This window comes from Protopterus annectens, chromosome 2.part1 (genome assembly GCF_019279795.1).
Source record: "Protopterus annectens isolate FY-2018-M chromosome 2.part1, PAN1.0, whole genome shotgun sequence".
Lineage (NCBI taxonomy): Eukaryota > Metazoa > Chordata > Ceratodontiformes > Protopteridae > Protopterus > Protopterus annectens.
The window spans coordinates 1,584,343,226-1,584,361,424 of record NC_056729.1 but is presented as its reverse complement, the minus strand read 5'-3'; the positions used below and the strand labels follow the sequence as shown (position 1 = coordinate 1,584,361,424).

At 40.9% G+C, this 18,199-nt stretch overlaps 1 protein-coding gene across 5 annotated transcripts in view; it reads left to right on the top strand.

Annotated features, from left to right (window-relative positions):
• The window catches only part of PLEKHG5 (pleckstrin homology and RhoGEF domain containing G5), a 1,795,538-nt gene extending 1,777,683 nt beyond the window's left edge, over nt 1-17,855 (top strand). For all 5 annotated transcript variants that reach the window (XM_044063030.1, XM_044063029.1, XM_044063028.1 and 2 more), the window contains one exon: nt 16,904-17,855. In XM_044063030.1, coding sequence (XP_043918965.1) covers nt 16,904-16,913 — 10 coding nt within the window. In that variant the 3' untranslated portion in view covers nt 16,914-17,855. The remainder of the gene's footprint in view (nt 1-16,903) is intronic.
• The last annotated feature ends 344 nt before the right edge of the window (nt 17,856-18,199 follow it).

Here is an 18,199-nt window from a genome sequence, read left to right as displayed (position 1 = left end):
TGCCCCCCTTACTTAAACGTACTATATCCACAGTTCAGTTGCCCAACTATAGGGCAAAGAGGAATGCCCTGCAAGGGTGAAACTATTACTTGTAATTGCAGAACAGTACAGTGCAGAAATGTAAAATCAATCACAAACTGTTTATTTTAGCAAAATGGGAAATTGAAGATTACATTAAATGGGATTTTTCATATGGTTTCCTGTGACTGCTGAGTATCAGCCTGAGAGAAGACGAGAGAGAGAAAACAAATCTGAGTCCTACTAGCAAGTCATGGAAATGTAATATTTTTTCGAATCTTCAAAAAGGTTGGGGTAGATCACTTAGCAGCACACCTCTCAACTGTCTCGATTTTTTGGAGAATGTCCTGATTTTTGCCTCATATTTTTTTCTGACCAATCTTTGGCAAATCAATGGGGACTGATGTCAGAAAAGAATAGATATTTAAGTTTCAGATTTCATACCCCTAAGAAAATTCATGCTAATCCAAAACCTGTTCTCTCAACCTTTTACATTATAAGTGCAATATTTAAAATTGTCCCGGTTTTGGGCCACTGTCCATCATTATGGCTTTGTCCAGATTTCTTACTCTAAGAAGTTGAGAGGTTTCCTTAGTAAAACATTTTGCAGAATATTCGCAAATCCAAAAAGGCGAAACAAAAGTGATTTAACTTTTTTACTTTATTGAAAACTCTACTTTAAAGAAGGAAAACGAGAAGATTTGTACACATGATTTATGGAAGTGGGGGTTTGTGCACATAATTTATGGAAGTGGGGGTTTGTACACATAATTTATGGAAGTGGGGGTTTGTACACATGATTTATGGAAGTGGGGGTTTGTACACATAATTTGTGGAAGTGGGGGTTTGTCACATGATTTATGGAAGTGGGGGTTTGTACACATAATTTATGGAAGTGGGGGTTTGTACACATGATTTATGGAAGTGGGGGTTTGTACACATGATTTATGGAAGTGGGGGTTTGTACACATAATTTATGGAAGTGGGGGTTTGTACACATGATTTATGGAAGTGGGGGGTTGTCACATGATTTATGGAAGTGGGGGTTGTACACATGATTTATGGAAGTGGGGGTTGTCACATGATTTATGGAAGTGGGGGTTTGTACACATGATTTATGGAAGTGGGGGTTTGTCGCATGATTTATGGAAGTGCGGGGTTGTCACATGATTTATGGAAGTGGGGGTTTGTCACATGATTTATGGAAGTGGGGGGTTGTACACATGATTTATGGAAGTGGGGGTTTGTACACATGATTTATGGAAGTGGGCGTTTGTACACATGATTTATGGAAGTGGGCGTTTGTACACATGATTTATGGAAGTGGGAAGTGGGCGTTTGTACACATGATTTATGGAAGTGGGCGTTTGTACACATGATTTATGGAAATGGGGGTTTGTACACATAATTTATGGAAGTGGGGGGTTTGTACACATGATTTATGGAAGTGAGGGTTTGTACACATAATTTATGGAAGTGGGGGTTTGTACACATAATTTATGGAAGTGGGGGGTTGTACACAATTTATGGAAGTGGGGGGTTGTACACATAATTTATGGAAGTGGGGGGTTGTAAAGTTAAAAAAAAAAGTCTTGATATTGTGTTCAAAATGAGATGGTGGAAAACATGTAAAAAATAGCAATAACATGCCATTATGGTTAACCTCAACTAAGGACAAGGAAAGCATTCCGATAAGACGTGCTTAGTTTAAAAAATATATAGGAAGCTGAAAGTTGTACTGAAGAAAAGTGTACTTGAGTAAAAAGGCAGGAGGAAGTGAATTAAAATGACTTCTGTCAGAACCAAGGCTGAGCAATGCAGTGGAGTCTGCCAGTCTCAGTCACAAAAATAAGGAGATTGTGGTTAGTTTTTTATTTTTTTTCCTCAAAATATTTTTATTTTTTAAGAACAATTACATAATATGTTAAGCTTTAGAGTATAAAATATTAAATATAACCACATTTGAGCTTGTTTCCCACCTTTCCTGTTACTAGTCTAGTCCAGATACAGATTTGCTGTATCCAGGACTGTTTATAAGCTTCTGAGCCCCCCAAGCCTTTCTGTGTTTGAGGAAAGCCTTCTAACTTGTCAGAGGGAGTGGTAGCCTATCTACCACAAGAGGAGTGATTTCTGGCCCAAAAAGTATAGTTTATTGGCAGTTTGTGCAGTTTTTCCATCTCTTTCAACTTTCTGGTTTAAAAGTCCGCATTTGCACTTTTCCCACCTTTCCTGTAACTAGTCTAGTCCAGATACAGATGTGCTGCATCTAGGACTGTGTGTAAGCTTCTGGGCTCTTAGATCTGCTAGTTCTCTCCTCTCCTGCACTTTTACTAGCTTATTAGTCTAGCACTTTACCAGCAATTATTGTAGCACACAAAACTGCTACCAGCACTAAACTTTCTGCAAGGAAACTGCTCCAGTACTTATTATTAATGCCCACCCCTCCAGGCATGTCTATGGGTCAGTTCCCTGTGCTTTCTCCTATTACCTGGTGAACTTGGGCCTGAGGCAATGTAGCAACTGCCTCATGTACACTGACAACCCTCTCCTCTTACCTCCCAACACTCAGACTTGCGAGAGACGCACTCTCCAGCCAAGACTGGAATAGCTGGTCAAGAGGAGAAGGTCAACACTTGCACCGGACTACATGGAACACATAGCCGTCTAGAACACACACCAGCACTGCTTTCACATAAAAACAAAAACCACACACCCACCTTCACAGAGGCTGTCAATAAAATTCTACCTAAACAGCAGAGACCTCCAAGGCAGAAACACACTCGACACCACAACACAACACTAATCATGAGACAAATAACCCTCCTAAACAATGTGCCACTCAACCAAAGCCCCTAAGGCAAAACAGCATGTCCAGCACACTAGTCATAGGTGACAATAGTGAGGCACACTGATGTCCCACTCACTAGGTTGAATAAGAAGAAAGTAACATGTCAGGTGCCAGGATCCACCACATAATGCACGCACTCAGGTCCCTCAACAACAGGCACAAATATGACTGTCATTGTACATGTGGATGTGAATGACCTGAGACATACTTTTCTGGACTACATGAAAAGAGACATGGAGGAGCTCTCGGAGTATGTAGCCCTGTTGGGCATGACCCTAGCTCTGAGCAGCATCCTACCATCACCCAGAATGATACCACAGTACAAGCAGAAAATTATTGATTTCAACAATTGGCTAAGTTTCTGGTGTCATTCTAAAGGGATCCAGTATCTGTCTGCCTGGGATGACATGATTGACAGACCTCGATGCTTTGCCAGAGATGGCCTGCATCTGTCACCCCTGGGCTTCTGGATACTGGCCAAGGCTTTTGCCACCCCTCTAGTGCCTTTTTTAGGCAGTATTCCAAAGACCAAATTGTCACTGTAACAGCTACAAACAAATGCAATCTGAGGGTCATGCTGCTCAGTGCTAGAAGTCTAAATCTCAAAATGCATTTGCTCAAAGCACTCCTTAAAATGGAGAAAATTGACATTTGTACTGTAACAGAGACCTGGTTCAAGGCAGCAGAAAGCACTCCTGCACTACCAGGCTGTAACTCATTCCACACCTTTTGGCCCCAGAACTTGGACTGAAGGTGGTAAAGGATGAGCACACCTCCATACTGGTAGCCCAACATAATGCATCAGAGATACTTCAAGTGCAGCTAACAATGGGTAAGACAGCGATTCAGGTCGTAGCCTGCTTTAGGTCCCCAACCATGTCCCAAGACTCACACTCCACATTCCTAAGCACCCTGGAGAATGTGAGGGTCCAACGTAACACTCTCACACTGGGCATCTTCAACTACCCATGTACCAATATACTTGCCCAATGTTTCCTGGAATTCATTAATTCCAGTGCCCTGGACCAGCTCATTCTTACCCCCCCCCCCACTAGAGGTAGCAACATCCTTGACACAGTCATTTCTAGCATGGGCGCCCGTTGCTCTACACCAGTAGTCAACTCCTCCCAGGTTAAATCTGACCACAAACTAATCACCTTGGAAATCCATATCCTTCCTACTCCCCCACCCCCGCAAAGGTTACCACCATGAAAAACTTCTCCAAAGCTAACTTTGGGCTCCTAAAAACAGAGGTGGCTAACTTCACAGCACCCATGCAAATGGAGAATAGTTGCATGACTGCCAAATCATACACCAATGAACTGTACAAACATGTACACAAATGCATGGATCTTGCTGTACCCAATACAATCAAGATGCTGTCCTCCCAAAAAAAAGGAAGCCAATCTGGTGGTCCCCTGCCATACTCTACAACAGAAGGAGGAAACTGATACAGAGTGAGGTGAAGTCCCAAGACTGGAAAAACTCCCTTATCAGCCTCAACAAAAAGTTGAGATCCCTCATCAAATTCTCTAAAGCTAGCTGTGAAAACAGAATTGCAGCAGATAGTAAAGACAACCACAAGGCCTTCTATAGTTATGTAAAGAATCTCCACGGCAATACCCAGATTTGCTCTGAGCTACTGCAGACTGGTACCTCCTATACCGAGCCAACAGATATTGCCAATATACTGGCCGACAAATTCAGTGCCAACTTTACCCCCCCCCCCCAAAGGACCAATCACAATACCAGTAGATTGCCAGGCAACCCAGTATTACTGCTGCACAAGTTAAAACAGCACTGTCCAAGGTCAAGAATACAGCTTCTATGGGACCCGACAATATCTCTGGCCGTGTTGTACATGAAGTACAGAGTGAACTGTCACCTCACCTGTGTGCCTTGTTCAATCACAGCCTTACCTCAGGCTTTATCCCTACTGAATGGCACACTGCTACAGTTATCCCTCTCCACAAAGGAGGAGCGACTACAGACCCTATTAGCCTGACGAATCTGACATGCAAAGCTATGGAAAGCATCATCATGGACCTAATAAACAAGGATGTAGGGAATCTCCACGCTATAGATCCCACACAGTTTGGTTTTGTAAAGGGTAGATCATGCCTGCTCAACCTGGTTGACTTCTTTGAATCAGTCACCAGAGCTGTGGATGAAGGCAAGGTGGTTAATACAGCCTGCCTTGATCTGGCCAAGGCCTTTGATACCATTCCCCAGTCAGGAGTAATGGAAAAACTCACTAAACTAGGCATCAAATCCTATATCACTAGGTGGTTTTCAAACTGGCTCACAGATAGAACCCACAGTGTAAAAGTAGCTGACAAGTCAGACTGCCAACGAGTCACGAGTGGAGTCCCACAGGGTTCGGTCCTGGGTCCTCTCCTTGTTCATAGGTTCATAGGTAGATACTAGGCTATCATCCCCGGGGCTTATACAAGCCCAGGCAAAAAGGCACCCTGGCTTTTGCCACCCAAGAAAATTATTTTCCTGTGCCACTGTCGAGCAGAGCCACAGAAGTTGATCCCCGGGGTGAATTTCCTATTTCCCATCCAATCATCAAGATTTTTCTTGAAGAGTGCTAATGAGGAGTTTTGTTTGATATAGATAGGTAGTTTATTCCAAAGTATGGGAAGTCTCTGGGACAGGAATCTATCCCTCCGGCATGTTCTGTTTATTGTGGTGACAAGGTTTAGGTCCCTATAGCGTGTAGCTCGGAGGGATTGGGATTCTTTAAGTGGAGCATGTCCAACAGCTCTGGGTTTGACATAGTTTTGTATGTTAGGCAGAGATCACCTCTGAGTAGGCGATGTGCGACGGAGTAAAGCTGGAGTTTTTTTGAGACTGTCTGCATAGGGCATCTGTTTGAGGCTGGTAATTCTTTTTGTGTGGTATTTCTGCGGCCTTTCCAGTTGTTGTAGATGTCTTGTGAGGTACATACCAAAAGGGGCGTTGTACTCTATAATGGGTCTAATGAGTGATGAGAAGAGGGGAACAATGACCTCTTTTTTTCTGGATGAGAAACCTTTTGTGATTTGGTGTGCCACATAGAAGGATTTCCTGACTACTGTGGCAATGTGATTATCAAAGGTGGGACTACTGTCTACCTGTGTCCCAAGGTCTCTTATCACACTTTCGGTGTTAAGTATACTACCGCCTATGTTGTAGTTCATGGGTACAGAGTTTTTACCAAAGGGAGTGACAATGCACTTTTTGGCATTGAGCTTGAGGCCATGGCTTTGACACTAGGCATCTGTCTCAGTGAGGCCCTTTTGTAGGATGTCCACATCATTAGGAGTTTTGATTATGGCTCTTAGTTTGCAGACATCTGCGAACTATGTGCTTCTCAGAAGTCCAGGCCAACACGAAGGGGGACTGTCTGACAAAGTTCGCAGACGATTGCAAGTTGGGAGCTATTATTAACTCCCCAAATGATGTTGACATCCTACAGAAAGGCCTCACTGAGACCAACGACTGGTCTCAGAACCATGAGTTTTAGCTCAATGCCAAAAAACGTGTTGTCATCCCCTATGGGAAAAACCCATTTCCCATGAATTTGCCACATTGATGGTAGTCCACTGAACACAAAAGGCGTTATAAGAGATCTGGGAACACAGGTTGACAGTAACCTCTCTTTTGACCACCACGTTGCCACTGGGGTCAGAAAGTCCTTCTATGTGGCACATCTCATTACTAAGGGTTTTGCATCCAGGAAGAAAGAGGCCATTGCCTCCCTGTACTCTTCCCTCATTAGGCCACTCAAGTACAGTGCCCCATTTGACATATACCTCACTGGAAACCTGCAACAACTGGAGAGGCCGCAAAAGTACCTCACAAAGAGGATCCTAGGCCTTAAACACTTGTCCTATGTGGACAGACTCGAAAAAAACTCCAACTATTCTCCGTCTCATATCCTCTACTTAGAGGTGATCTCTGCTTGATATACAAAGCCATGTCTGACCCAAATCTGATAGAAATGCTACATCTAAAGAAATCCCAATCCCTCTGCACCACACACTCCAGAGACCTTAACCTCATTACCACAATCAGTAGAACATGGAGGAACAGGTTCATAACCCAGAGACTGCCCATGCTATGGAATAAATTTCCCACACATGTCAAACAGAGCACCTCACTGGCCATCTTCAAGAGAAATCTTGATGAGTGGATGGGAAGTAGAAATTTCACCGCGGGGATCACTCCAGTGGCTCTACTCGACAGAGGCACCGGGAACTAAAGTCGGGTGGCATGATGCCAGGTAATCCTGTGGGCTAGGCTTGTAAAGGCTCCAGGGCCATTAGCCTAGTACACACCTACAAACCTGTAGCAATATGTGTTATAAATAAATGAAATAAGTTTGACTAGGTTATTGATGGATAACACAAGTCATGAATAAGAATTCAAAAACAAAATAATCTAAACATGTTTAAGATGAAAAAGATTCAGAGAGGGCTAATACATCCAACCAAGGATTGTTCTTAATACTATCAGGAGAAATTCTCTTCTTAGTCGAGTAGTTAGGTTTGCTGAAATAAGGTGGTTAGTTTTTTAACTATTTTATTTCAGTATTTTCTGCAGGTACATATTCCAGTGGAATAAATGTCCATTTTGCAAAAGGGGAAAAAAAAAACTGCAGAGTAGATATCGGCTTGCTCAGGTTCACACTGGGGTGTGGGTATAAGGTGTCAATTCTTCCGTTTAAGTGAGCAGTTGGTCTGGCCTAAATTACCCTTTCCAAGCGCAACCAGAGTCTTACAGTGTACAGTATATAGGGTGAGCAACAAAAGAATTGTGTAGAAGTGTACAGCAAATTTTGTGTGTGTGTGTGTGTGTGTGTGTGTGTGTGTGTAAGAGGGAGGTAGGTAGGTGTGTGTGTGTGTTTTTGTGTGTGTAAGAGGTAGGTAGGTGTGTGTCTCTGTTTGTGTCTGTGTGTGTGTGTGTCTGTGTGTGTGTCTCTGTGAGGGCGTGTGTCTCTTGTGTGTGTGTGTGTGTGTGTGTGTGTGTGTGTGTGTGTGTGTGTGTGCGTGCACACACATATACATATTAAATATGAAGTCTAGTAAAACAGGTTGCAGTAAGAGTTCTCAGGTTTACAAATGAGGAGAGCAGGATATAGACAAAGCGAGAAAACTTCAGTTGGCAGAATATTGAGATTTTTCAAACATATGCTTACTTTCTTATATTTTTAAGGTATCTTTTTGGTTCTGTTTAAAGATAATAAAGTTACTGCTGCTCGTGATAATTCATACATTTTACTGTCAAGCCAACTGTCCTTCAAGAAGCTTCACTGTCATAACCCCATGCTGTTCTGTTTTACCTCTTGTGTATAAAAATTAATAGGTTTCATTGTCAAGCATGTGGCCTGCTGGCCCCATTAAAGAACGTGATAGGTCTAACCCTGCTTTGATGGTTTCCTGTTTAATAGTAAATGTGTGGTGTATATGCATAGGTTGTGTGCACATGTTTATGTAATATATGTGTACAGGTATACATCCATACATATGTACAGTAAGTGCTAAAAGACCATGGAAGTAGGACTTGTTTAAAATACAGGTTTATTTTCACAAGTCCAAATAAGGCCAAAATAGTAAAATCATAGCCTACTTGGCCTTGCAGATCCAGGCAAAATAAGCGTCTATATCACGTTATCAAAATCTTACTACATCGAATCACTAAAGGTCTACCTCTAGTGATCGATGTAGTAAAACATCGAATAACGTTTAAAAAAAAAAAACAAACAAAAATAAAAACTGACTAGCGTAGGCAGGGGTCAAGCCACCCTGCACCCCCCACACCCCCCCTACTGAAATATTCCAACTCCGAGACCGGACTACATTAAGGTAAATGGAAATCTCCACCTATGTAAATTTCCGTTTATCTGCACGATGTTCTGCGCTTTCGATGTTGTGGTGCCAACAATATCAGCTTTGATATTGTCTGCTTACGACATCGTGAAGTCTTAAGTTTTTTTTTTTTTTTTTTTTTTTTTTGTTATCCAAGAGTTAAAGTCCTTTCAGGATACAGGCTGTCTTTAAAACCAACGTTACAGGATACAAGTAACTCTCTGGCATAGTTTCCATCTCTAATTACACAACATACACTCAGCAAGTGATTCACAGCTGGACTGTCCCACTCTGCATTTCCAAGATCTTCCTTCCAAACATCCAGTTGAGGAACTAACTTCTGGTTTTGCCTCTTTCAGGAAACCTTGTTACCTTGCTAAATTCTACATGCCCCCTACTGCAGCACACTAAAAGGCATGTTGCACGTTACTTCATAGATTATTGTATTATTTTTATTTATTTATTTATTTACAGAGAAACTCTGAATGAGAACAAAGCCCCCTTTTCAGTGGAAGTCTGAGAAGAAAAGTTGCATGATTACATTAAAGATGCATGTATTCCGCGGTGGTACAGCAGTAGCATTGTTACCTCACAGCAAGAGGTTCTCCCGTTTGATTCTCGGCTTGGCTTGGGAGTGCCTTCTGTGTGGAGTCTGCATGTCCCTCCCTGCGGTTGGGTAGCGTTCGAAAGACATGTGTGCATAAATGGGTGTGCCTTTGAAGGTTGGGCGTCGAGCTGGCACCTTGGCGTTTCGTAAAAATCTACTGCCAATCATTAGCGGACCAGAGGTCCGCTGTGACGACCCCTTACCGGGAAAAAGCCGAAAGACCAGCAACAACAACATGTCCAGTTTATATGAAGGAGACACACACGTAAGCACATATATATTTAGAGAGGGAAAGTCACACATGCGTGCACAAACACCCACCTTGACAACGGGAAAAGCTATATATACCTTAACTACAATAGAAGTTGTACCTCAAGTTCAGTGGAGGTTTTAATCAAGAATGGCATACATAACGTTTTATAAACCAAATACATCAGATGTATAAATTACACACAGGAAGTTTTAAACTTAAACTCTGATGAATGCTTGTATAAATAGAACCTCAGGTGCTGCTAACCAGGTAACTGCAAATGTGACTGCTTTACTGATGTCAGCTCTTGCCAATACATTCATGATGAGATTAACATATGATTTAAAGTAATATGGATGAAAAGGAGGAGGGAGGATAAATGAGAGAAAGTGATTGGGTTGGGTTAAGGTAATGGTTGTATTGGGTAGTTACAATAACGTGGTTCTGTGCAGTGGCACTGTCAGGAGTTATTTGTATTGTGTAGTTATAATAATGTGGTTCTGAGCAGTGGCACTGTCAGGAGTTTTTTGTATTGTGTAATTATTAATAATGTGGTTCTGAGCAGTGGCACTGTCAGGAGTTATTTGTATTTGTGTAGTTATTAATAACGTGGTTCTGAGCAGTGGCACTGTCAGGAGTTATTTGTATTGTGCAGTTATTAGTAACGTGGTTCTGAGCAGTGGCACTGTCAGGAGTTATGGAGTACAAGTGTTGTGCTGTCTTTGAAATTTTTTGATTTTTCTGATTTTCTACTTGGAGGAGAGAGAGACTTCCAGATTTTTGCTATGTACCATGCACATTGTGAGTCATCATGAGACTTATGTGAGAAAATAACTTTTGCAAGGAATCTGTCAGATGAATGGAGCATGCAAGTGAGGTTCTGCCAGGGAAGAATGTTGAGGGACAGCCATCCTTGTGGATGATGGTGGATTTTATGTGCAGTTTTTAATTGGTTAAGTTTAAGAAGACGGGAAGTTAAGTCAGTTTAGCTGCATAAGGCTATGTGAAGCTGTTTTTTACTAGGAATACTGGTGACACTGTGAAATTTTAAAATGCAAGTGGTCGTGTTTTGTGAGCTGGGTTAATTGCTGGTTGGTGAAAACTGGAGATGCTCATATCAGGGGGAGGTAGAAGACAGGCTGTAGCAGTAGCTAATCAGGCTTGGCTGGACAGGAATTTCTTGGATATACAGAGCATTCCTAACTTTTGGTTATTTTTTTAGGGTTACTTGATGAATGCATGGGTCAAATTTTAGGTGTTTGTCAATAATTCCAGGTAATTGAGTGGTGGCTAGTTCAACAGATGTGCTTCCAGATAAAGGAATGGATAGTGGGTAGTGCAAGGTTGAAATAGATTTTGGAATAAAGAGCAGCATATTTTTTTTTTTTTTTTTTGTGCAGTTTGGGACCAGAATCAATATTTTTATGTATGCTGTGATTCCTGCTTACTGTCCAGAAACGTGCTTACTATTCAGGTGGACAGTAGTCTCTCCTTTGATAGTCACATCGCCACAGTAGTCAGGAAGTCCTACGTGGCACACCTCATCATAAAAGGGTTCTCATCCAGGAAAAGAGGTCATTGTTCCCCTCTACTTCACACTCGTTAGACCCATTATAGAGTACAACGCCCCTTTTGGAATGTACCTCGCAAGACATGTGCAGCAACTGGAAAGGCCACAGAAGTACCTCACATAGAGGATTACTGGCCTCAAACAAATGCCCTACACTGACCGTCTCAAAAAACTCCAGCTTTACTCCATAGCATATCGCCTACTCCGAGGTGATCTCTGCCTAACATATAAAGCTATGTCAAACCCAGAGCTGATGGACATGCTACACCTAAAGAAATCCCAATCCCTCCGAGCTACACGTTCTAGGGACCTAAACCTTGTCACCACAATAAACAGAGCATGTTGGAGGGATAGATTCCTGTCCCCGGGACTTCCCATACTCTGGAAGAGGCTACCCATCTATGTCAAGCAAAGTTCTCCATTAGCACTCTTCAAGAAAAATCTTGATGAGTGGATGGGAAATAGGAAATACATCCTGGGGATCACTTCTGTGTGTGTGCTCGACAGTGGCACAGGGAAATAACTTTCTTGGGTGGCGTAAGCCAGGGAACCTTGTTGGCTAGGCTTACGTAGGCCCTTGGGCCGATAGCCTAGTACCTACCTATGAACTTACTTTTTCTTCCCTTGCACGTTTTCTAATTTTGGGCTGTTTATGACCTGTGTGTATAGTATTTGTTTAAACTTGCACAAATTAAGTTTATATGATAACCTTCCAGAAGTAAAACCTGCTCAGTTCCTTGGAGATTTAAGTCTTTAAATAGTTCACTCAGCCAGATCTTGCAGAAATTCTTGTATCTCAGTTTCATTTGATACTGTAGCGTTTAGTGCTTGAAAAAATTTCAAATTTTCAGCAGTCATAGGTGGTGAAAAAAAAAGCGTAAAGAATTCCTCACTTCTCTTAGTGTTCTCTTACTCTATATTTTTACAGCATACACCACACACACATGCATGTATTTGTTTCTACACACAAACACATGTATTTCTTTGTACATGCATTAATTCTCCTCCATAACTACCATCTTCTCCAAGTCTGTTCTGCACTCTAAAATGTTTTTTTTTTTTGCTTTATACTGTTTTGGAGCCTAAAATGGTCAGCAGTTATCAAATATTCCTGCATGTCTACAAATTCTCTGAATTATTTTTCTTATGGTTTAGTAAATAGTGCCAAATTACACAAGCCAAAGTTCTGGCACTTGTATTTATCAACTTTCGAAATAAAAAATCAACTTGCAAAAACTGTTACAGTTATGAGACTATTGTAAAGCAAATTACATTCTGTTAAGTGACAGATTGTCAACATTCAATGCCCCATCCACCCCAGAATTCACATCCTTTGCAGAGTTATTCACAGAAACACTGTACAAACATGTAAATGGCTACATAGAGGCTGCTGTCCGTACCAGAAGTAAGCTCAAAACAACCCCCCAGTGGAATCTGAATCTTAACAGAGTATGTAACAAAAGGAAAAAAAGTTGTGGCCAAAGTCAGAAAGAGCAGCTCTCATAATGACAACAGCTCTCTAATAAAACAAAACAGGAAGACTAATTAAATCCAACAGTGACAATTACAAATTCGGGATAGCTTCTCAGGCTTAAGACAACCACAAGTCCTTCTACAGCTATGTCTGAAACCTCAGATGTAACATGCAATGTTGTGCAGAACTGGTAGTAAATGCTACCACCTTCACTGAGCACAGTAACATAGTGAGCCTGCTGGGCAACAAATTCAACTCAAACTTTATCGCCCAGTCCCCACTACCACCCCTTGAGAAATCCCAACCAGCATACCTCCCTCAAACTATCAGCAGGGAACCGGTCATAGCAGTGCTCACTAAGACTAAAAACACCTTGATGAGGCCCAACATTATCCTAGGTTCATAGATTAGTACTAGGCCAATCGCCCTTGTGGGCCATTTTAAGCCTAGCCAATTACCCAATGTGAGAATCAAACCCTGCACCTTGTGTCTGAAATTGACGGGGGTTATATAGAGATATAATATTTGAGATGGAGGGACAGGAAGTGGGATTATAAAGAAGTGAGTGTGTGATATGCAGCTGAGAAAGAAACAATTATTTAGGGAATTCAGGCCATTGTAATGATTTAAGGGTGAGGGAGTGGTGGGATTTGTAAGGGAGGTTAGAGGCGAATCTAGCTATTTTATTGTATGTTTTCTCTAGTTTATAGAGAAGTGAAAACTGAAAGTTAGTAAAAACTGGAGCTGCATACAAAAGAAAGGGTAATAGGAGAAACAGGGCCAGGGAGGGTTTGGTGGAGGGTAAAAGCAGTTTGTGATTACGGTACAGGAAACCAAGTTTCTGGTGTTTTTTAATGCAATGATGGACATGTATGTCGAATTTTAATTCGTCAGTTATAACACCAAGTAAATTAGCATGGGGTTCTGGTCTGATAATGGTATTTGTTGAGGGAGGTAATACAGAAAGTGGATTTGTGAGTTGCCAGTGTTTTAGGAAGGAAAAGTAGAAGTTTTTTTTTTTTTTTTTTGGATTTAGAATTAGTTGATTATCAGTGAGCCAGGTTTCGATGGATGTAAAAGTGTCTTGGGTAAGGGCAAGGAGTTCTGGGATGTTGTGGGCAGTGGTAATAAGTGTCGAGTCATCAGCATATTGTAAGAGTGCGGAGAGGTTGGTAGCAGAGCATAAACTGTTAGTAAAAATACTGAACAAGAGAGGACCCAGTATAGAGCCTTGGGGGGGGGGGACACCAGTGTTAACAGGAAGAAATGGGGAGGTGACAGTTTTCCAGCATATAGATTGTTTTCTATTAGATAAGTAGCTATAAAACCAGCTTAAAGAGGAGGTGGAGAGTTTAAGGTCAGAGAGTTTAGTTATCAGTTTAGAGTGAGAGACAGTATCAAATGCTTTGGAGAGGTCGAGGAATAAGCAGGAAACTAGTAGGTTGTTGTCACGGGTTTCTGCTACTGTTTGGGTGAATGAGAATAGAGCTGTTAATGTACTGTGATGGGGTCTGAAGCCGTGTTGGGTGGGAGTAAGAAGGTTATTATCTAGCAGGTGTCTAAGTAGCTGAGTGTGGACGCACCTTTCTAGAGTTTTGGAAGGGGGGTAGTAAAGCAGTGGGACGATAGCTGGATGGGTCAGTGGAGTTTCCTTCTTTGTGAAGAGGAATTGTGTAGAAGGATTTCCATACATCTGGGACAAGAGATTCAGTAATAGAATGATTAATAAGGATAGAGACAGGGTAAGCGATAGCACTGGCAGCAATTTTAAGAAAGTAGGAAAGTAGAAATAGCTGATTTATGTTTTTTATTTTATTTCTATTCTTTGTTGACCGGGTTAGTTCCAGTAGGCTAGTGGCCTCTTTTCAGGGAAGACCCAAGATAGTATTTCTACTATTAGGGGACATTTTGTCAGGGCATCGGGGAACTTCCCCTACTCTTTTCAATAGGTGCTGTGGAATCTTTTACATCCACCCGAGCTACCACCAACTCATGCAGGTGGGACCTCTGTTTAATGTCTCTCCTGAAAGGGTGACACACTCAGGAGTGCGCCAGCCACCTTTTGTTGCACTGCAGTGTCACCAATCTGTCTACCTGGTGTGGGAAAAGAACCTACAACGTTCTGCACCAAAGGTGACTGTGCTACACATTGTGTCACTGACTGTGTTCATATCTTTTCATTTCTATTAATCTTTCTGCTAAAATTTTATCTTAAAAGACTACAGAAATATGAAAATGACATTGTTTTTATTGATAGAGCATTTTTTTCAGGGCCTGTTAAGTCATGTCATTTTAAGTGAAGCACCTGCTGAGAACACCATAAATTATATAAATATATAGCATGGAGCACCATGGAGATATGACGTCTTGTAGGTTCATATGTATATACTAGTCTTATCACCAGGGATTTTATAAGCTTAGTCATGTAATCTAATCCAGTGGGAACCCTATGTATCACGGGTGTTTATTAGTCGGTGGTATGTTAGTTAAAAAGTTTCTGCAGGTTATGTAGTGGGGTATGTTAGTTTGGGCATTGCTATCTGCCTCTTTCTGTCAGAGACACGATACCAGACCCAAAGTGGATTTTCTGTTTCCCATCCATTGATCAAAGTTGCACTTAAATAATATGAAAAAAAAATAATAACATAATAGTATGAGAAGAAAGTAAAAAAAAAAGAAAATCTAACAGCAATCTGTATGTCATACTGGCTTGCAACTCTTTTCCATGGCCTTGTTCTTATAATAAACCTTTGAAATGCAGCTGTGCATGTGAAGTGAAGGCCAATTAAGTAAGGACATTTGGGTTCTAAATTTATTTCTCGTGAATATTTTTGGCAACGTCTTCAACTGACCCCCTCATTTCTCTCTACTACTGGCATTTAAGGATGCCAGGAATGAGAGAGTGTGTGTGAGAGTGAGAGAGGACAATAGCTGGGACTGTGTGACTGTCATCCTGCTGCTTCATACCTGTAGTTGCATGCTGCATGAATTCCTTTGACATGTTGGACCCCTCAGTCCTTGTGCATTGGAGATCCGTGTGGGGTCTTCTCAATGTGGTGGTGTTGATTTTTGACTTCCTCTTCAATGAATTAGCAAGTTTTTTCACTCACTGTAGTTGTTAGCCCGACAATCAAACCTTGGTCACATAGGAAGAAGGTAGTGTCAGCATATTTATTTATTTTTTTTATTTTTATTTTACATTTGTTAACCGGGGTGTCTGAGTCGAAAAGGCCCTTTTTCAGCAGAGATCTGGGAGAAATGCTCCATATAGAAAAATTACAGATACATTTAATTATTTAGACATTATCAGTATACACACAAATTACAAAAGACATGTTTTTACGGTGGTATGCAGCACATCAACAGTTACAGTGAAGAGAGCAAACAAAACACTATTAATTTAAAAATAAAGGTAATTAATAGATTTGTGGTATACAGCTGAATTTGGAACATAGGTAGAATACATACATAGTACACAGGTACAGTACATACATTGTAGATTAGCCAGTGTCTGTGAGTAAGATTGAAAACTATTATCAAGTACTCTAGGTTTGGTATGTCAAGTACTCTAGGTTTAGTATTTCAAGTACTCTAGGTTTAGTATGTGTATCTGGGATGGGAGGGTACTGCACTTCTGAATGTGTCATCATTCAGATGAGATGTTAAACTGAGGCCCCATGTGGAAATATTTGGTGGCTGCGCAAGTAGTAGATGTACAAGATCCAGTGGCACACATTGAAAAGACTAGGGAAAGTTCCTAAATACTATGGCCAAATTTCCTCTAGTAGTATAAATACCACCATGGGTCTCACCTGAAAGGAGGCTACTAGCCTAGTGGGACTAACCTTTTCAACAAAGGATCGATAATTAAGTAAATAAAAATGAATAAGTCATGGCTTTGTCTTTCTTTGACACAGAGCCAACAGCAAGACCACTCTTCGCTAGTTAAAGTTCCTGTTAATGATCATCAGCAGGTTGCTTGTTGTTCCCATTGTAAAACATGCTAGTGACCATCAGTAAGACATAGTAGTCCATCAAATCTCTGGTAAGATGCTTTGTCCTTAAAGAAATTAGCCTCAGAAGTCTGCCCATCTCACTGTAAAATTTGTAAAACCAGTATTGCATAAATCAGAGGTATGTAATGCCATAAGTTGCTGTGGAGAATCAGGTGGATATTGCAAATCTTCACTTTTACTTGATGGATGTGTGGAAATAGGAAGTATTTCTATATCATGCACATGTTAATTAATGAATTTTGATTTTTTTTTTGTCCACTTGTAGGGAGGTCTGAACATTTCACAGTTCTTGGAACATGCTTGCAAGAATGGGGGACACCTGCAGCCTAGCACCTGGACATGTAAATATTGTAGACCCAGATGCATCAAGAACAGGATAAGGTGATCTGCTGTATTGCCTCAGGTTTACTGATATCTTGAGCTTCAATTTCCTAGTTAAATGGACATTCAGTGCAGCGGTGCTAGAATGGACCTACTGGTGGCAGCTTATCACTGTCACACCTATATGGCGCAGCTTAAGCTGTGCTGTGTATAAAAGGTGCCTGTTGAAGATTTCCAGTACTGCAGTGTGGACTAGTGACATTTGTTGTTATATATGCATGTTTTGGGGAGAACAGAAGAAAAATCCCCTGTTATCAGTGGAGACAAACAATATACTTGGCTCAAGACATATAACTAAAATTAACTGCTTGTATGTATATGTGTATACAGTGTATCTATATATAAATATATATATAATATATATTAATTATTTTGATTCATGACATAAATGCACTCAAGGTAAGACAGAAAATTCAGACTTCCCTTTACCCCAGTATCTCTGTGTTATACATGGAGTATTGCTTTGCACTTGTTAAAAGGGAGAGTCTAGAATTTATAAACCAGTGGGAAAAAAGTGGACACTACATGCTGTGCCACGTATTGCAAATGGTTGAAGTGGCACTTTGCCTGTGGAATTAGCCCCTTACTCTGTGCTGTTGCCACAGGAGTGGAGAAGAGGTGCAGAGAGGTTTGATCCACATTTCTTGAATGGAAAGCAACTCGGATGGACATGGGATTTGCACTAATAATGTAACAGCTCATTTTAAAATGCCAACTGAATTAATATTTGTTCATGTTTACTAATGCACATATTTGGGCGACAACCTCCAGTACCACCTCTGGTTTACTGAAAATGTTTATTTAAAAAAAAATAAATAAAATTACTCAAGATTTCATTCTGGAAATGTTGTTAATGTATGTGCATGTACATTTATTGTATTATTGTTCGAAAGGACTGTCTTTATTATTACACAGTCCAGCCATTGCTTATTATGTGTTTGTAGTCTTTTTTGGGAACTGTCTTATTTAAACAAGTCTTGTGTTTTGCTTACTGGTCAGCAGAATGACTTATTTCTTGTATTTTTACCGGAATCATGCGTTGCAATATTCAGAGGATATGTTTTGTTATGAAATATGCCAAGCACTATAGGGGCTTTTCTGAAAAGGAAAGACTCCCTTTTATAATTACTTTCACAGTCTTATTCTTTTCAGCTCAGAATATATGTATATATATATATAT